Below are 21899 nucleotides of genomic sequence, written 5' to 3'. Positions count from 1 at the left end.
ATAAAGTGTCAAATCCATATCACCCTCAGACTTGTGGTCAAGTCGAAGTATCAAACATACAACTGAAGCAAATTTTGGAGAAAATAGTGGTAGCGTCACATAAAGATTGGTCAAAAAAATTGGATTACACTCTGTGGGCATACATAACAATTTTCAAAACACATTTAGGCTTCTCTCTATATCAACTTGCATATGGTAAAGCATGTCATCTCCCTCTGAAACTGGGGCATAAAGCTTATGGGGCGGTAAGATTCCTAAATTTTGACAAAAAGTTAGTTGGGAGGAAGAGATTACTGAAATTGGATGAATTGGAGGAAATGTGATTATCTGCGTATGAGAATGCATTAATTTACGAGGAAATGACCAAAAGATATCATGACCAAAAGCTCGTAAGGAGAAACTTTCAAGTCGGCCAACAAGTCTTACTGTTCAATTCAGATTGCGACTGTTTCGAGGAAAACTGAAACCCAAGTGGTCATGACCGTTTGGTGTCATAGAAGTTTGCCAAAGTCGTGCCACTAAAATTCAAGATCCTGGTGATATGAGGAGATTTAAAGTGAATCAACAATGGCTAAAGCATTATTATGGAGGGGAGATTCCAAATGAAAAAGTTTCCCTAATACTTCCGGACCCCTGAATTCAACCGTCAAGCTAATGACACAAAACAAGTGCTTTCATTGGAGGCAACCCATCTATCATAACCAGTTTCTTTGTTTTTGAAGGATTTACTTTATGTTAGTAGCAAGATCCAATAGCAAGAAGTGGACACTCATCCATGCCTTTGAATCGCTATCTATGTTTGTCTTTAATGAACAAGTTTGTAGTTGTTGTTTCTTTCAAATTTACAAAATTTGCAACTATAGCATTGGAAAAATGAACCAAAAGTAAACTTGATCATTAAGAAAGCAACTTACAACTTGAAGGCAAAGGACAAAAAAAGAATCAAGGGGCTTGTACTTAACCCTCAAATACCCAAACTAGTTAGGTTTTAGCCAAAGAAATTCCATTGTTTACTATTCCTTTCTTATTGAGTGTATCCATGCTTTATTGTTTTGTTAGGTTTGAACTATTTTCGATTAAATTTTTTTGGTTTGATTGCCACACATTTAGGCAGTTGTTTGCTTTTAACTTTGATCCATTTTAACCATCCTGTAATAATAGGTACATCCATTGCTAACCACTTCGAGCTTAGGCTTTCTTTCACTGACTTAGCCTTAGTTATTAGTCATATGACTTGAAAGATCTTATCTCTCCACCCTCTATTTGGAGTTAGGTAGAATTGTAGTTCCTAAGTGGTATGGAAAAGATTAATTTTGGGGTTGCTCTTGGGAGTGATCAAAATTTTAAGTTTGGGGTTGGGGTACTAGAGAAATATGGTTAAAAAATATTAAATTTAAAAAAAAAATAAGAAGTAGAAAAATGAACAATAAGGACCACAATAGTAGCATCTCTAGTACCATCAGGAAGGAACAAAAGGGTATGAAAATAGAAGGAGAACTAAGCACCTAAATCCAAAAGTTAAACCTACTTTCCCAAAAATATCCTACCCGAACATAAGGCAAGATACATCCAAAAAAAGCCCTAAAATGTGTGTGTTTTGATTTCTTTGATGAATGATTTTAGAACATGATCAAACTCAGTATAAACTATTTTTCATGTTGATTAAGATACCACCTTATCCATTGAGTGAGTCAAGGTGAGATGAGAGATATGTTGAGTACTTGTCAAAGTTTGAGGATGTTTTTGAATTTGTCGGATGAAAGTTGGAAGCTAGAATAATAGTCGGGTAAAGAAAACATTATATGGTGATATTCAATTGTTATTTTGCAACTAGTTTTCTTTTTAGAATTGGTAGTACAGGAAAGTTACTTGAGGACAAGCAACGATTCAAGTTTGGGGTTATGATGACACTCTATCATTACATGTTTTTGATCGAAGAAACGAATAAAAACAAGTTAAACAGGAGAAAAATGAAGAATAAAGGGCAAAGAAAGAGGAATAAATGACTAAGTATGGATAAATAGGGACTTTGTGACAATCCAGTGAAAAAGGGAGAAAAAGTGTGCAACTACTGAAATAATCACGCGCATCATCGCCCATACGATAGGGAAGTAAACGTTGCATCGTGCGCGTGATGCATGTTATCACGCGCCTGATGACCTTTTTCTTGGTTTTTTCTAACGCATTTTGATCCATTCTGAAGGCTTTAAAAGGGGATAGTTGGTATTTTTTCAAGGGTTCTAAAATTCTACATGGGAAGGAAGGGTTTGCAGCAATAAAAGTCATATTTTGAGAGCATTTGAAGCCATTGAAGGCCAATTCTTCAAGGGATTTCACATGTAACCTTCTTATTTGTATTTGGTATTATAATTTGCACTATGAGTAGCTAATTCTCTTGAGGTTAGGATGTGTTTGATGAACCTATTTTAATATTGTTGGGACACATGTTTGATTTGATATTGCATGAATAATTTGACATATAATTCTATTCAATTGCACCTTGTTCTTAATGCTTTTTATGTGAGATACTCTTTTAATATAATTTTGGGAACATAAGGAATACTGATCATTAGTCTATGTGTTGGACATAGGGCAATTGTTGTGCTTATGCTGGTGGACTAGGGATAGGAAACTCTAAGTAGTGGCTTATGACTTAACGTTCTGTTGCATTACCTAATCTTGCTTATGCTGGTGGACTATGGATATAAAACTACGAGTATATATTAATGAGATATACACTAAAGGATTGGATATATCGGTTTTGTTAACTTCGTCGGGGAATTATAGTGATGATATCATTCATGTAATACATCGAACATCAACAATAGAGAAATAGGGGATTCTATGTACAACCTAATCACTTTCGTATTATTGTCAGAGCACTTTCTTTAATTTTCACAATTAAAACTCGACCCCCCCCCCCCCCCCCAATTTGGTATTTTCCATGCATTGCATAATATTGTCTTATTAAATAGAAGTCCATGTGGATTTGATCTTTTTTATTACTGTGACATTATCAGTACACTTGTTGAGAAGTCATCACATACCTAAGGTGATAACTATTCAGGAAGCTAAAGACATGAACAATATCAATCTTGAAAGTTTGATAAGTAATCTCCAAAGCCATGAGTTAGAACTCAATGGAGATGAAGAACCAATCAATAAATCAAAGTCTCTGGCTTTGAAATTTGTTGGGAGGTCTGAGAAATCTTCTCAGACATGGGAGCATAAAGAAGCCACTCATGCTGAAGCTTTTGATGAAGATTCTCATAATTATGAAATGGCTTTAATCATAAAAATATTGAAGTATCTAGATAACAAGAACATGAGGTTCTCTAGCTGAAGATCTGGTTTCATAGGAACAAGTTCTAGAGATAACAAGGATGATCAGAAAGGTTGCTTCAACTATCAGAAGCCTGATCATTTCATAGTTAATTTCCTTGATCTTCATAATGAAAACTCCAAAAAGGAAAGCTCCCAGAAGAAAAACTTCAAAAGTAAGTTCAAGAAAATTTTCATGGCAACATGGGATGAACTTGATGATGAAGAAGAAGCTGACAAGAGTAAATAAGAAGCAAATTTGGCTTTGGTGGCCTCAACATCCTCAAACTCAGAATCAAAAGATGGTTCTGACTAAGATTCAGAAGATAAAGAAGAGGTATTCTCTAAACTTTCTAGACCTGATTTAATTACTTTATGTCAAGATCTTATTGATAAATGTCAGCAGAAAGCCAGACGTATGAAAATTATAAAGAAGCAATAAGGTTTTATAAGAGATGAATTAAATTTTTCTAAAAACAAGATTGAAAAACTCGAAAGTTATCAAATTGCTTTAATAAAGGATATGTCTGACATACCTGTTAATGAGTATGAATTAGCTCTTCAAGAGTTTGTCATATATGGCTATAATAGGACTACACTTTCATCCATGATCTATGTTGTAAGTAGAAGCAAAGGAGAAGGTCTTGGTTATCAAAAACCTTGTAATCTGAGGACTGAAACCTTGATGAAATCATCAGATCCTTCTTCTTCAAGCTCTATTAAAAGAGAGTTATACTCTCACTTTGTGTCTGCTAGTAAAGCAAAGGGTTCAAATCAATCAAAACCTATAACTGCAAAGTCAGAGGTTTTGAAGAAATCAGAGCCTGAGATCCTAAGATCAAATAGCCTGAAGAAATCAGAACCAATGATTCCTAAGTCAAAGGTTCTAATAGAATAGGAACTTTAAACCTCAAAGTCAATGGTTCTGAAAAAGCTAGAACATAAGACATAAAGTTACAAGATTCTGAAAGGTCTAGAACGTAAGACTATGAATCATTCAAGACAACATACTTTTAAATCCAAAATCTTGAATGATCCAAAGCCTTATTACAAAGCTAAGGTCCAAAATAAGAGAAGTCCTATCAGAACTAACACTAAAGGACCCATAAAAATATGGGTACCGAAGAGTGAGATCATTTTTGTTGCAGATATATTGAAAGGAAAGAACAAAGAAACAGTCTCAGTTCTAGGATAATGTCTAACTACAACATTCAATAAAAGAAAAGCCTATGTTCCTTGTCCTAACTCAGAAGGAGAAAAAAGATGTGTAATCTGGAAGAAACTAGTAAGGCAAGATTACCGGTATTAGGAAGAATAAACCTAAATTGTCAGAAGTTCGTGCTTCAGATGCTTAACGATCCTTTGAAGCTCATCCAATTGATATGGCCACTAAATATGATCATGTTGGATATCAGAAGAGTGTTGTTGGAATAAAATTGTTCCTCAAAGAACAAATTTAATTGTTGATCAGAGGCTGCATAAAGGTGTATAACTCTAAAACGTGAATGGTTGAAGAGTCTATACATATCATATATGATAACAATGAGCCTAAAACGTAATTTTTCAGTGCTAGTTCTTATGTCAGAAGAATTTTCAGATGCTAAATGTCCATAAGCTGGTGATGCAGAACAAATCCCAACTTCTGAAACACATATAGAGGAAGCAATTTCTGAAGAAGCTCCTTTTCACTCTCAAGAACCTCCACAATCCAAAATTACCTTAAAGTACAATTTTTCTCATCCAGAAGATTTAATAATTAGAAATAAAGATAGTCCTCTAAGAATAAGATCTGCATTCAGAGATGAGCAGTCAATGTTGGGACTTATCTATATGATATAACTAACTGCTGTTGATGAAGCCTTATCAGATGATGGATGGATTGTTGCAATGCAAGAAGAACTGAACGAGTTTCAATGGAATGTTGTGTAGGATCTGGTTCCCAGACCTCATCAGAAGAACATCATTGGAACAAAATAGGTGTTCAGAAACAAGCTGAATGAGAAAGGAGGGGTGGTAAGAAACAAAGCTAGATTGGTAGCTAAAGGCTACAATCAGCAAGAAGGTATAGATTTATCTGAAACCTTTGCACCTGTTGCAAGGTTAGAGGAAATCATGTTTATCCTCTCTCTTATGCTATTATTCATGATATTTTCTTATATTGAATAAATGTAAAGAGTGATTTCTTAAGTGGAGTCATTTATGAAGAAGTGTATGTCAAAAAACTTCATGAGTTTGAGGACTCAGTTCATCCAGATTTATTTTACTTAAGAAATGACTTCATGGACTCAAACAAGCTCCAAGATCTTAGTATGAGAAATTGAGTAATTTCCTGTTAGAAAATGGCTTTCAAAAGGGTTAAGTTGACACTACACTATTCAGAAAAGACTCTGAATAAAGGAATCTTAATTGTCCAAGTTTATGTTTATGACATAGTTTTTGGTTCTACTAATGCATCTCTTTGCAAAGAATTTTCTAAGACCATGCATGCTAAATTTGAGATGAGCATGATGAGAAATTGAAGTTCTTCAGTGGAACTCAGATCAACCAAAGCAAATGGAGTTTATTTTTAGAAGTCTAAATATATTAAAGAGATTCTGAAGAAGTTCAAGCTTGAAGACTGCAAAGTGATAAACACTCCTATATATTCAACATGTAATGTGAGAAAGGAAGAAGAAAGCTCCAAAGTATATCATAAGGTTTGTTAAGGTATGATTGGTTTCTCACTCTACTTAACAACTTCTAGACCTGATATTTTGTAAATATCAGTTGGTAGATTATTAGATTTGTGGGACCAGTATATCTATATTATGTGATATGTTAAGGTATGATTGGTTTCTCACTCTACTATATGTTTGACAAAGAATCATGTTCAACATTCCATAATCAAGCACTTTGAAATCAAACTTCGTTTTATCATAGATTATGTTTAGAAAAGTGTAATAGATATACAATTCATTAATATTGATCATCAATGAGATGATATATTTATCAAGCCTCTAACTATTGAAATATTTGATTAAAAATAACTTGAAGATACATTTTATTACAAAATAGTGATGTTCTCTGAACGAAAGATCAATGTCTGATGATGGTTAGAATCTACTGTCATTTGAAGCTCTAAAATAGCTTTTGATGAATAGTAGACTTTGAAGAATCTCAGCATCTAAAATTTAGAATGGGATGCAATTGTCTCTGATAGCATATAAGTGATATTTGTTCTTATTTGAATATATTATGTTCACTTGTGTGTCACTTATCTGAATGATTCTTGGTCTACTTTAGTACTTTATCTGTTGGGTTGTTTTTATCCTTCAGATTATGTTGTGTTTGCTCCTACACTGGGCTATATTAATTGAGAATTATTATGTCTTATGACAAAAATTGAAAATAGTTTTTTCTTTCCTTAGTTTTCTTCACTTTGGGATTATATGGTTGAAATAATTATGAGACCTCTCTATCAGTGGATCATTCAAAAGGAATTAAGAAAAAAAAAGGAGTATCTTTGCAAAATGGAAAATTGGTTAAACTTTCATTGAGTTGGAATTATATTACAAGATGCTTTACTACATTATTTTGTTTAAATCATCACCCCAACCTCGAGCCATGAAGCAGTTTTCCCAGTCCACATCCGACTCATCTTCTGCATCATAATCAAAGTAGACTATTTTTGCAGGAACCTTCTTCTTCTTCTTCTTCTTATTATTATTATTATTATTATTATTATTATTATTATTATTATTATTATTCTTGAGCTTCTTCCTCGAAATTGAAGTCCTTTTTGGCTTGAGTGCCTCAATGGAGGTGCTTGATCCAGAGGGTTGGGTTCCTTCATGTCTCTAAAGATTATGCTCCTTGGAAGTTTTGGTCTCCTTAACCATAGTGGTATCTAAAGAGATGTTGATTCTGGTATCTTTAGCGGGTGTGCTCATTTTAAAGTAGAGAGAGTTTGATGAAGATATATGGTCTCAACCTATGAGTTCATGAATATGTAGAGGATCTTAAGTGTCATATATGTTGCTTGTGGAAGTTTAATCACCAATGATCTTTAATGCAGGATATTATAGGTTTACTAGCTCTTAATTCCAATTATCACTTCTGGTGTTTCCAATACTTGGAAGCTGAAGGGATGGTGGTTGACCGCCTCAAGAAGTGAGAAATATTCGAAACTAATCTAGCAATTTCTCTATCTCTTGAAAATCACGTTTCAATATTTTGGGGGATTACAAAAGTTGATTTTATTTATTTTACTCAGAACTTCGTTTCCCATACATTTTTTTTATTTCTTCAATATCTTTTCCTTCTTCTGTCTTATCTTTTTGTTGATGGAAAAATGGGGAGAAAATGATAAGTAATTAATCATTTGAGTTAATTGTTTTATGCTTAAATTCTGAAGAATTGATTATTGTGCTTCAAGGATAAATTTTAATTAACCTTGATAGGACTTAGGGGAAGCTTAGAAACCTCACTCTATGAACTATCAAACTCAGGGGGGCTTACAAAACTCAGACTCTGGAGTCAACATGTTAATTAGAGGAATTTAATTAACTTTGATAGAACTTAGGGGGGCTTAAAAACCTCACATTTGGACTATCAGACCTAAAAGGAGCTTAAAAACCTATGATCCTGAAGTCAGCGATTTAATTAAATCAACAACCATTATTCTTAAATACAATTTTTTGTCATCATAAAAAGGGGGTATATTGTTGGAACAAATTTGGTTAATACCATGTCCTTTGGGTTTTGATGATAACAAAGTATTTAAAGAATAATTGGGTATTCTAACATCTGTTCAAGTATGCATGATTATATCATTAAGAATAGATGAAGAAATGCTTGAGGAATCTGAATTTAAAGATCAGACTCTGGCTCTGAAGGTCACTTCTAAAGACTCTGCCTATGATGGAGATTCAAACTCTAAAGAAGTAAACTCTTAAGAAAGTCAGTGTCTGGTGACCTAGATTCTAAAGCTTCAGAAGCCAAGAAGAGGACTCTGATGTGATCAGCCGCTGAAGAGTGAAGTCTGAAGGAAGGCCAACCTCTGAAGCAAAAGCTCTTTTACCAAGGCAACTCTAACAGACCCAAAGACTTTTTGATCACGTGAAGACTTGAGGAAAATCTCTTCTTTGATGCTTGAGCCTCAACGGATAATTCCTCTTGCAGAAAGGTGTTTGCTTGATGTTCCTAATCAAGTACAAAGGTTAACCAACCTTTTGGTGAAAGTCTTCAATGTCTCTTTTATCTCCTATATATATATATATATATATATATATATATATATATATATATATATATATATATATATATATATATATATATATATATATATATATATATATATATATATATATATATATATATATATATATATATATATATATATATATATATATATATATATATATATATATATATAAGGAGTTGCAGACATGAAGAAGAAGACTACCATACAACAATACACCATACCACGAGACTCTGAACATTGAAATTCAAAGAGAAGCCACTATGTCCAATTTACAAAACTTAGAACATCTTAACATTATGTATTTTTTAGAGGTTCTTAAGTCTTATATTCTTTCTAAGTTGTATTGTGTCTACACCTTTGATTGTATATCAAGTGTAGTTGTTATCCAAATCTCTTAATAATTTTTTATAATCTCAGGTTGTAAGACGAACCATGATAACTGTTTGTGTCTCTTATGCTTTTACTTTACTTGTTTCTGAACTATATTCCACTGCTATAAATTATTTACCTCTGAGTCAGATTTTATTTCAGAATCTGATAAAGAGATACTAGAGTTCATACTCTGAGTGACTCTGATTCAGACACGAACTGAAGGTTCCGACTCTGAACTGGAGGTTCAAACTCTGATAAGAAGTTTAAAAAGTATAAGAAAATCCAACATAATTTAACCCCCCCCGTATTGTGTTTTGCTCACCTTTAGGGGGATATTGGAATGATCTGCACATATGCAAACGGATGCATGCATCACTCCGGCAGATACATGCACAATAGACAAAATGAAATGGGTTCGAAGGAAACAATGTCCCTGTGAGTGATGTATGGCGTCAAGTCGATGTCATCGTGCTGAGTCCATTCAATACACACACAGAACCGCCACACAACATCATTCCCTATTTACGGATAATATAGGAAAGTGTGTGGACAATCCTCAATATACTCTAGCACACGATCATACCCGTGTATGCCGTGAATTGGGATAGGATCCATCACTAAAAATGAATAAGAAAAAATTATAAGTATCAAGTGTAAAAAAAAGTGGTTTTAATATTAATAATGGCTATGGAAATTACTTTCATCATGGTGTAAGAGCTTGTCATTTACTTTGTCGTCCAAAGAGAACCTTCGCTCAACTTAGAGTACATGTATACCAAACAAGTGACCCCCAATTTCAATTGTGAATGGCTGACAAGTCGATGATATACTTAAGGTATGCCACATCGACGTATGATGCACTTTTGCCCACAAAAATGGACGTGCCAACCAAGAATATGAGGAAACACATTAAATCACACTCCCTGTGGTAGGTAACCTGTAGATCATCATTGTCAATACTCTCGACTAACTCCAAGTTGTTTTAATATAGCGCCTCAAAGTAAGAAAATTTGGCATGTGCACCTCTAGTGCTCTCACACTGCATCATGACATGCATTGGACCGGGTCCTATATAAATGACCATCATCTCCTAGGCTTCATCACGTTTGATCCAGGAATGATCAAGTTACCTCCCCTGATGATAATGTGTGGAAGGCAAGCAACACCATCAAGGGTAATTGTCATCTTGCCAATGGGGAAGTGAAAAGATGATGATTTCTTATGTCATCTCTCAACAAAACCCACATGCATGCCATCTCTAATGGTCTTGTACCCGGAGCAACATAGGTCTGGAAGAACTGAGTAGTGGAGGACACTCTGGAACTAATTATCCTTAGGCTGATAAAGCTTTTGAATCTTTTTTCTGTGGTTAACAGACTTCAAACAATTGTGTTCCTGTTAAAAAATAAAATAAAAAAATATCAGTCGTAGGGCAAGTGTTTAAAACATATAAATAACAATCATTAACAAAAATACTTCTCCAGCCCATGCTCAACAACATGATCTCTATAGTATATCAATAAGAAGCTGTCAGAGAGACCTCTTGAAAAAGGGTATGCAAGTAGAGGAATATCATCATGTGCAGTAACAAAAGCTTCCTCTCAATCTACGTGATTAGGGGAAACATGTCCCTACGATGAGAACCCCTGTGATATGCGGCTCCTAGAAGTCGATGCTTCCCCCTCATGAGTCTTAGGGACGGTTCCCCTCCTAACTTTGGTTTGCTCATTCTGAAGTCTATCCCTCTCATGTCGAACAGACACATGCTAGGTCTCACGGCCGAGTCTCAATCTGTCGTCGTTGTTTGCAACCATTTTTTCCTAAAATAATACGAGAATAAAATATCAGTTAACATCCAGGAAAGTTTCAGATATGCATCTCCGAAAAAGCTCGTGTCTGCATCAATGGCAAAAACCGATATCAGTCTTGCTGATAACACGAAATAATATCACATTTTTGGACTTGATTTAATTAAATTATATTGTTATTTGATCCAATTTATTTTATATTATTCAATATTACTTGGTATTCTATTATTATTTATTTCAGGTAACATTATTTGAAGCATGTGTGAAAAGGAAAGAAAAGGGGTGCAAAAAGAGGATTCTGTAGGAAAGCATCTCACTAAACCCCAGCCCAAGCAAACTACAAGGAAAATGGCCCGTGACGACCGCCACACTCATGTGACGAGCGTCACGCCCCTCTACTTAGTGTTACGACCGTAACACATGGTGTGACGGACGTCACACACCCCACCCCTACTTTTTGGCATTAACGTGCGTAACAGAAGCAATTCTCCCCTATTTTCCTCTTGGACTCGTTGACGCTTGAAAAACCCTACAGAAGATGCTTTTGATAAACAGTTACTTTATGGAGGAATATAAATAGACCTCAAAGGATCCAATTGAGATATCCTCCTTTTCGCTGTGCAAATTTTTACAGCAATATACTTTCCAGCATTCCATTTTCTTAGCATTTTATTTTCTTAGCACTTTATTTTCTTTTCTTTACTAGCTTAATTTACTAAGCATTCGATTTATTTTCTCACAATAGTTTCTACACCGGAAACTATTGTGTAACTTTTACTGGATCTAACCTTACGTTAGATTATAGTATTTTATTTTCTTGTGTTTATTTTCCTGTTTGATCGAAGATTGTGAAGAACAAATCCAACCGGCTTGTGGTGGAGTGTTCAAGCATCGAAGCTAGGGGATAAAACCAAGATTTCTATTAATTTTATAGGTTCATTAATTTATTGTTTTAATTTATATATGCTCTGCGCTACTGTTTATCTTTATTGGTTGTCTGATATGGCTGTATTTAAGCATAATTATTGTTTAGGCATGTTTAGCATGTCCGACTAATTTATTTAGATATCGGTATGTAAAGTAAGCGGAATAAAGGAATCAAAACTGAGTTGGTTTAAATTTATTTCAAAATATAGTCACTCTTTTTCCGGTCTCAATTTACAGATTTAATACCAAAGTTTTTGTACGAGAGTAAAAGACATAAAGAAGTTAAAATCAATAGAACGACGGTTTGACACTATGCCAAACAAGGGATTAGACAGCGCTTTTTTTGACATTAGACAGCGCTTAAAAGCGCTGGCTATACTGGCGCTGGTATAGGTCTTAGACAGCGCTTAATTTACTAAAAAAGCGCTGGCATAGGGGGGGTTTAGACAGCGCTTTTTCAGTAAAAGCGCTGTCTAAAACCCCCCTATTACAGAAAAAGCGCTGGTATAGCCCACCCTATGCCAACGCTTTTTTACACTATATTTTGTTGAATTAACCACCTATGCCAGCGCTTTTTTGATAAAAGCGCTGTCTAAGGTCAAAATTAAAATGCCTTTACCAACGCTTTTTGCCTAAAAGCGCTGTCTAAGACTCCAAATTTTGGAGGATCTTTTTATACGTTTTCACCACATTATTTAGCACCTGTAAATTGCAAATTTCAGCAGATTTTCATAAATTGGAGCTTGAATCCAATCTATATGCACCTTATAGTTCAACACATTGTAGTTCTATCTTCTGAATATGCACATATACTTGAAAATCTATATGCATTATAAACACATTATAGTTCAACACAATATACTTCTAATTTCAGCAGTTTTTTGAGTATTTATATATATACTTGAAAATGTTTGCCTTTACAAAAAATCTACACATTTCTAATAACCTCCAAAAATGCTAATCAAAATGTATTTCAACACATTCTAGTTCTATCTTCTAAATATGCTATATAACCTGAAACAACACCAAATAAAGATTGTAGTAAGCAAATGGAATTCACTCAAAGTTATTCAGATCACATTCAAAATTAAAGTAAGAGTTCAATACCTCACAAAACCTGTAGCTCGATAATGAATTGACACAATTCCTCTTTAATTTCATCCAACTGATCTTTTGAGTAATAAGCACATCTATATTCATCAAAGTACTACATAATAATATAACATAGTATGATTTAGTTAAATCTATTTAATTATGAGAAATATGTGTTAAATATGAAAATAACTCATAAGTTAGAAATCCATACATCAGATGGAATATCTGTTCGATCCATAAGAAGAGTTTCTTTCATAAACCTCAACGTGTAATATCCACAATCTATATTATTACGCTGTCGAGGACACTACACATGGAAAAACAATATGGATAAATATCCTAAGTTTTATCATGTGTCATCACTAATATAATCAAAATTGTGATAATTAATATACCTCCACTCTATTACATGTAATGTTATTGGCTTTTCTCTTTGGTACTTGAATTTTTCTTTGTGCTCGAACAGTTTGTATAATGCTATAATGAAATATAAACGAATATTTAGAACAATTCACATAAATAAATAAGTATACACACGAATATTGGGTTATTTGCACTTACGTGTCAACTATCGTCTTCATAGCAGGGTATGTTGTCCAATCATTGTGTAAAGAATCCAAATAATACACAATTTCTTTAAAAGGATTTATCGCGACCAACAACCAATGTCCACTGTAATAAAACAAATGTTAGATGGAAACTTTCTACACGACGTCAAAATATGAAAAATTATAACAGATGAATTTAGATTGAAGAACTAACCCGTCGCCGGTATTAAACGGTAAAAAGAACAACTTTTCTCTATCTGTGTCGGCCATAAAGCGCTCGACTACATACGTCCTGACTTCATCTGGTTTTCTTATCATTTCGGTTAAGTTCGTTTTCATGGGATTTAAGAATGAGAATCTTTGCTCCAACCCACGCGGACCCATCAATTTGTCATATAAATACCTTATATAAAAACATCATTAACATTTAGACTATTCATATGAAACGAGTAAATAACTTGTTCAAGAATTTAAACAAAGTAGATCGGATATACCTCATGTATGTGTTGATAACACCAACGCTTAATTGCGTATGATACAAAATTTGATCAAAATCCTCTTTACCCAATGGCTCGGCATACTCAAAACCAAAAATAGCTCCATCCATAGGTATTAAACGAACACATCCATCCGAAATATCTGTCGTTTCTAAATATGTATGGAGGCACGCTCTATACTTGGAAGGATTTTTCTTTTTAGCCCCGGTCCTCTTGGAAATTTCAGTCTTCTTAGCAACAGGAATCTAAATATCAGATAATTAGTAAGGTGAAGTGTAAGATGACGAATTAACAGGAATCTAAATAGCATATAATTGTGATGTACCTCTTTTTGCGATGCAACTGACTCGATTTCCCGCGCAATCCCCTTATCTTTTGCTTTGGATTTTGTGGGAGTCTAATTAACATTAACATGTAAAAAATGTGTACGTAAAATGCGCGTAAAAAATTTGAATACCTAAAGGTTCATAATGGTTTTAAGCATACCTCATATCCTACGATAATGAGGTCTGTCGGCCATGCAACAAATGAACCTATGGCATCTCCCAATAAAGTTGCATCTGAAACATCGTCAGGATGTGGTAATAACGCATCCTTCTCCAAAGCAATATCAACCGAGACTTTCAAAGATCCAGTAGGGAGCGGTTTAGTGTGAAGTAATTCACCCAAATTGTTATGAACTTTCCCCTTGCCAACCATCCGATAAGTCGGTCTCGCTAAGTAGAGGTGACAAGGTGAAATGCCCTAAAACCAATAATAAATATGACATTTTTAATGTGTATATATGACAATTAAATAAATTAAGCTAATTTAATTTCATAATAAGATATATAATTACCTCTGGAATAGTCGGTTGAAAATTACAATTGATACTATCTTTGTCACTAGTATCTTTAAAACCCGCTGCTCGATCTCTTTCTCTTTCCTTTCTTAATTCAAGAACTTCAGCTTTTAATGCTTCCAAAGTTTGCTGCAGTTCTTTATTGCTAGGAGTCTTTTGTTTTTTAATATTCAAGGATTTTTGAGTGATCCCAAATCCCTTGCCCCTCACCCGACCAGAATACTCGGGAACATCTAATGCTCGACTCAGTATGCTCCTGCAATCAGTGTCTTCATATGGAACTATAGATTGAGATAGAGTCTCCTGAAAATCATATGAACATACACACAATAGTAATGTTATTGTCTTAAGTAAGTGTCAAAGTCAAAGTGTTCGAAATTGGACGATTCAAAAGTGTCAAAGTCAAAGTGTTATTGTCTTAAATAATGCTATACTTACACATTTCTCAAATATTTGTTGAACGTCTTCTTTAATCTTTCCATCCTTACCGACACGGGCTTCCTTCCACAAAACATGTGCCGGAAGAGATGTTTCAGAACTATTCTCCTTTGTTAACTACACATTAAGCATAATATGATCAAATATAACTCATGACAAAATATGATCAAATATAACAAGTATATCAATGCAATTTATAGATACTTACTATAGACTGCTCTAAGCGTCCATATCCAACACGCCCTTTTCTATAGGGATACGCCGGACTTGATACTCTTTGCCGGTTTGTTTCACTTACACTCTTAAATTCTTGGGTTTTTCGTTTGGATTTAAACGTTTCCCATTCTTTAGGTGAAATCAAACTTGCATATTTAGATGGAAGCTCTGCATCAACAAAAGTACCTTCCGTATCCCTAAGAAAGGTGGTTGATAAAAAGGTTCTAAACCCTCTTAGTAACTTTCCGGCCAATTTGAGACAATGATCTCTTCTGTTTTCTTCGATGTCGAAACACCTCTACGAAAAACATACACACATTGCGTTAGTACAATTAATTTAAAGACATAATCGTCATTAAAAACAAATAACATCACATATGGTACCTTTATCTCACTCCATATTTTGTCTTTAGCTTCGTTCAATTGTTTATTTCTCCAATTATCACAAGTAATTGGAACTTCATTCCTTACCAATGCACCAATAAAACTTGTCAATGTTGAACCGTTAGGCTCAATTAGTTGTCCACCTTCGTTCCAATGCACTTTTATTAAAACGCCTCGATCTCTATCTCGAATAACTTTCTTCATAACCGTTATTCCACGTTTAATTTCCCTTTCCGCACCACCAACGGTCTCATCACCATGTGGGTGATCCTCGTTACTAGCCATCTGTAATAAAGAAAAACATAAACACAATATTAAGCAAATATGAATACAAATCAAGTAAGTGTCAAAGTCAAAGTGTATTGAATTGGACGAAAATTACATGGTAGCCTACAAACGGGCCAAAGGACTCAAAAATGAACTCGATTCGTCCAAATTCCGAGTGGAAGCATGTTTTTTGTAACAGTACAGCAACAGTAAAATCAGGGAAAAAGTTGTCCGAATCGAAAAACAAAGTATACCATTGGCTCCGGAATCGTGGAGAAAGTCTATTTTCATTAATCACATGCATTAAAACTCATCACGATTCAAAAATATAAAGAAATCATGCATTATCAGATATAACTTATAATCAAAGCAATTGAAAACAAAAATATAATGAAATCATGCATTATCAGATATAACTTATAATCAAAGCAATTGAAAACAAAAGAATAAAGAAACCATGGATAATTTACCTAAGTCACTAACATCTCTTTCTTTTCTTTGTTGGAATATTAATCACTTGTTTCTTAGCAATGCGTACGGATGAATTGATCCAAATTCCCTCATTATGATCGTTTCTTATATATGACTCATCCGGTATAAGATCATCAACTTCATCATTTCTATTCAACTCATTCCGTCTAATGCATGACTCATTCTCAACATCAATATCACATTGATCGACACCGCTATCATCAGTGACTTTGTTAGAGAAAAGCACTATAGACCATTTTGTACTCTTCGGGTCATTCACATAGAACACTTGTTTAGCTTGAGATGCTAGAATAAAAGGTTCATCTTTGTACCCCACCCTAGTAAGATCAACTTGCAAAAATCCAGACTTATCCATTCGTATGCCACTACTATTCACCCACTTGCAACCAAAGATGGGAATCTGAAACTTCTCGTAATCAAACACCCAAATGTGCTCAATAACTCCAAAATATGACAAATTTGCATATTGGGGTTTAAGTCCTTCATACTTGATATATGCATTGCTTCAGCTAGCACGGTGACACCACTATTTTGCATAGAACCCCTACCACCACGCACCTAGACACACCGTGTGTATCCATTAATTGAATATGCGCTATGAGAAAACACATGCAAACTTGGACCATATGCCAAACATCTCAACCTTTCTGTTACCGAAGAAGGATCTGAAGAGCGCTTCAAATAAATATGATCCTTCAACCATTGTATGAAACTTTGATTGTGCTCTATAACTATCCAATTTTCATTTCTGTTCGGATTTAACCTTCGGAGTACATCCTTGTGCATTTCAACATATGGCTCAACCTCATTATTATTGTGCAGAACATACAAATGAACTTGATCCCGTTCATCCCTTGATATTGTCACAATTTTATTCCCAATTAATTTTTTACCTTCCATTTTGTCGAAAATCTGAGCTCTGGGGAGTCCAATCGATTGAACGTTAGACAAATATTCAGTACAAAACTCAACAGCTTCTTCAACAATGTATCGTTCAACAATACAACCCTCTGGTCGACTTCGGGATTTCACGTACCCTTTTAATATTTTCATATACCGTTCAGCAGGGTACATCCATCTCATATAAGCTGGTCCACACAACTGTGTCTCTTTCACAAGATGAACAACTAAATGAACCATTATGTCAAAAAAAGACGGAGGAAAATACATTTCAAGCTCACACAAGGTAATTACAATCTCTTTTTGTAGTGTTGGTAAGATCTCGGGATCGATCACCTTACTACAAATTGACCTAAAGAAAAAACACAATTTAGTTATGGAACTTCTTACTTTTTCTGGCAAAATAGAACGTATACCTATCGGTAGAAAATGTTCCATTATAACATGGCAATCATGTGTCTTCAAATTCTTCAACTTGAGGTCTTTCATAGAAACAAGTCTTCTGATATCAGATGAGTAACCTTCTGGAACCTTAACTTCACTCAGAGACTTACACAATTTTTTTTTCTCCTTTCTAGATAAAGTAAAAGCGGCAGGTGGTAGATATGTTCGTCTTCCTTTCTTCACGGGTGCTAATTCAGTTCTCATTCCCATTTTTAACATGTCCTGCCTTGCTTTAAGGCCATCCTTAGACTTGCCTTTTATATTGAGTAATGTACCGATAACACTTTCAAATACGTTTTTTTCAATATGCATAACATCGAGAAAATGTCTCACGTACAAAGACTTCCAATATGGCAATTCAAAAAATATCGACCTTTTCTTCCACCCACCTTTCACAATCTTATGTGCAAAAGGCTTGCCAAACTCAGTACGCACATCTTTCACCTTTTCAAAAACTTGTTCACCTGACAATGCGGGTGGAGCTCTACGATGTTCGGTGTCTCCATTGAATGCTTTTCTCCACCCACGGTAGTGATGTTTAGAATGTAAGAATCTACGATGACCGAGAAACACATTCTTCTGGCAAAGTCCCAATCGAATCGTATCGGTTCCGTCTTCACAAACAGGACACGCACGTTGACCTTTAATGCTATACCCAGATAGATTCCCGTATGCTGGAAAATCATTAATTGTGCCAAACAACATCGCCCTCAAATTGAAACTTTCTTTCCTATATCCATCATAAACCTCCACACCGTTCTCCCACAAAATCTTTAAATCTTCGATCAGAGGTGTCAAGTATACGTCTATGTCATTCCCTGGTTGTTTAGGCCCAGAGATTAACATAGATAACATCATGTACTTACGCTTCATACATAGCCACGGAGGTAGGTTATAAATCATAAGAATCACAGGCCATGTGGTATGTGAGATACTTTGAAGACCATGTGGGTTCATTCCATCAGTAGATAATGCCAATCGAAGGTTTCTTGCTTCTGATCCAAACTCAGGATAATCATTATCAATCTTCGACCACTGTGGCGAATCAGCCGGATGCCGATACTTTCCATCAATAATTCTTTCATCTGCATGCCAAGTAAGATGTCTTGCATCGGTTTCACTACGAAACATGCGCCTAAATCTCGGAATTATCGGAAAATACCATAAGACTTTTGCGGGAGATAATCTTTTCTTATATCGAGACAAACCGCATTTAGGGCACTCAGTTAACATTGCATATTCGTTACGAAACAAAATGCAATCGTTAGGACAAGCATGTATCTTATCATAGCTCATGCCAATAGAGCACAACATTTTTTTTGCCTCATAGGTTCGATTAGGAAGAACATTATCATCCGGTAGCATTTCTCTCATAAGGGCCAACAACTCTGTGAAACTTTTATCCGACCATCCATTGCCCGCCTTTAAGTTGTACAACTTTAATACCGCAGAAAGTCTTGAGAATTTAGTGCAACCTTTGTACAACGGTTTCTCTGCATCGCTTACCATCCTCTCAAACATTTCAGGACAATCATGAAGATCTTCATCCAGTGCTTCTACAATCTCTTCAACTCGATCACAATCGTATGTTTCCGTGTCTTTGTCGTATGAAGCATAGGTCGTATTACTTTTCTCCCTCTGTTCAACATTCTCGTTAATTTTCTCACCATGAAATATCCAACACGTATAACTTCGATCAATTCCACGCATCAGTAAATGCGATTTCAATCCATCTGCGTCAACCCGACCCATATAACAACAACCCAAGCAAGGACATTTCATTCGACTGGGGTCTTTGACATGTTCAACAGCAAACTTAACGAATTCCAATACCCCATTCTCGTACTCTTTCGACAATCGATCGGCAGACATCCATTTTTTATCCATGGTTTTCCTAAATTATTCACGCAACTATTTCAAAACAACATAAAAGAAGAATTTCCTAAGATAAACACTTTCGCGTCACAAAAAGAAGATTATTACAAACTAATAAATTATATATATATATATATATATATATATATATATATATATATATATATATATATATATATATATATATATATATATATATATATATATATATATATATATATATATATATATATATATATATATATATATATATATATATATATCTATTCTTCTACTAACTATGAAGTGAAGTAACTATAACTATGTTGTAGTTATGCTATTAAAATCATGACAATTTGGATATTTATTATGATTGAATGTCAAATGATTGGAAATAATTTAGAGGACTAACACCCTATATGAATAAACAACTTATTTCCGCGTTTATCATATAATTGCTTATATTATAAGTCATTTCTATGAAAAAAGAAGAAAGAGGCAATAAGTTACTACCTTTTAATTGTGGATGTCAACAAAGCTTGTTAGCAATAGTCCTCAATTGAGTCCTAAGGAAATGAACACCCTATAAAATAAACAACAGCTTATTAGACATTAAACAGATCAAGCAATGTATCAATCAGTCAGTAAAGTAATCAACTAAAGTACAAGCAATTCAAGTAGGGTAATATGTCAATCCAAAACTAGTTCAGCATTGTCAAAAACCAATTTAATACCAATCCAACTTAGCAAAATATTTTCCAAACCAGTCCAACACATTCAAGCAAATAACAAGTGTAGTTCAAATGTGCAATATAGTTCAGCAGTCCAACATAATTCAAGTTTAATCAGTTCAGTTTCATGGCATCAGAAAAAAAACAATTCAACAAGGTAAAATCACAAGCCAAGTCAATGCAGTTCCATTCAATTAACTTTGACTCACATCATTCCCATTCTAACAAGCTAGCCTTTCTTTAACTGTCTAACAGCTGACCTGCATTTTCTAAACTTGCATTTCAGTTTTTCATTCTAACACTAACCACACTAATTAACTATTTCATTAACACTAACACCATCTCCCTTTAACAGTTCTATCTAATCCTATCCAACTTACACGCCAATGCTAACAATCACATTTAACACTTGCTACAATTCATCATCAGTATAATAGAAACCTAATGGAAGCAAACACAAACCATCTCCCTTTGACATGGTGATTAATATCAAAAATATATACATTTGTTAACATACCACAAAAGAATCAACTGCCCTAACACACAAAAGAATCAACTGCCCTAACACAAGAGAATCAACTGCCCTAACACATGAACCACAAAAGAATCAACCCAGAAGCAAACCTTTATCACTAATAAACTGCCCTAAATAAAGAAAGATGAAACGAACAGAAAATGCACTTACAAAAATGTAAACGGTGATGAACGAAGTGAGTGATGAACGCAGGAATCAAGAATGGAGGTTTTGGGAGAAGCAGTGATGATGAACGCAACGAGTATGAACGCAGTGAGAAGAAGGTTGTGGGAGCGAGGGAAACAAAATGGGTCTTAACGTACTGAATGAATTCATATATTATAATTTACTAAAAAAAAAATTTGGTAAATAAGGCCTTAGACAGCGCTTTTATGAAAAGCGCTGGCTAAGCTCACAAATTAAAATGGCCTTAGACAGCGCTTTGAAGGAAAGCGCTGGCACAGGAGGGGTCAATAGCAGCGCTTCTAAAAGCGCTGTATAAGGTAGGCCTTATACAGCGCTTTTTTTAAAAATTTAAAAGGCCTTAGACAGCGCTTTTGGGAGAAGCGCTGTATAAGGTGACCTTGTCAAAAGCGCTGTATAAGGTAGGCCTTATACAGCGCTTTTGTTGTGATTAATTTAAATAATTTTAAGGCCTTATACAGCGCTTCTCCCAAAAGCGCTGTCTAAGGTGACCTTCTAAAAAGCGCTGTATAAGGTAGGCCTTAGACAACGCTTTTGTTGTGATTAATTTAAATAATTTTAAGGCCTTAGACAGCGCTTTTGGGAGAAGCGCTGTATACGGTGGACCTTCTCAAAAGCGCTGTCTAAGGTAGGCCATTTAGCAGCGCTTTTAAAAAGCGCTGTCTAAGACCATCCATTTAGCAGCGCTTTAAGCCATCTACGTATTCAGTTTCCTTATTTTTATTTTTTTTTAACGTGTAGCAGCGCTTTTGGAGAAAAGCGCTGTCTAAGGGGCGCTGCCAAAAACCTGTTTTGGCGTAGTGT

General features: G+C 34.7%; 1 protein-coding gene across 3 annotated transcripts; it reads right to left on the bottom strand.

Moving 5' to 3' along the window:
• Nucleotides 1-12529: 12529 nt before the first annotated feature.
• On the bottom strand, nt 12530-21503 carry LOC127075599 (uncharacterized). Of its 3 annotated transcripts, XM_051017051.1 has the most exons (14): nt 21063-21503; nt 20160-20229; nt 15690-15974; nt 15298-15603; nt 15090-15206; nt 14649-14954; nt 14297-14554; nt 14136-14207; nt 13808-14055; nt 13528-13716; nt 13327-13437; nt 12977-13242; nt 12778-12877; nt 12530-12684 (listed from the first exon to the last, which is right to left on the bottom strand). In XM_051017051.1, exons 3-12 carry the CDS (start codon nt 15972-15974, stop codon nt 13152-13154), a joined length of 1983 nt encoding a protein of 660 aa, XP_050873008.1. In that variant the 5' UTR covers nt 20160-20229; nt 21063-21503; the 3' UTR covers nt 12530-12684; nt 12778-12877; nt 12977-13151. The 3 variants fall into 3 exon arrangements, with proteins under 3 accessions (XP_050873008.1, XP_050873009.1, XP_050873007.1); XM_051017052.1 differs by lacking the exons at nt 20160-20229; nt 21063-21503 and adding an exon at nt 16427-16803; XM_051017050.1 differs by lacking the exons at nt 20160-20229; nt 21063-21503 and adding an exon at nt 16072-16275.
• Between the last annotated feature and the right edge of the window lie 396 nt (nt 21504-21899).

The sequence above is a fragment of the Lathyrus oleraceus genome, chromosome 4, assembly GCF_024323335.1.
Source record: "Lathyrus oleraceus cultivar Zhongwan6 chromosome 4, CAAS_Psat_ZW6_1.0, whole genome shotgun sequence".
In the NCBI taxonomy this organism is placed as follows: domain Eukaryota; kingdom Viridiplantae; phylum Streptophyta; class Magnoliopsida; order Fabales; family Fabaceae; genus Lathyrus; species Lathyrus oleraceus.
This window is presented reverse-complemented; position numbering and strand designations above follow the sequence as displayed.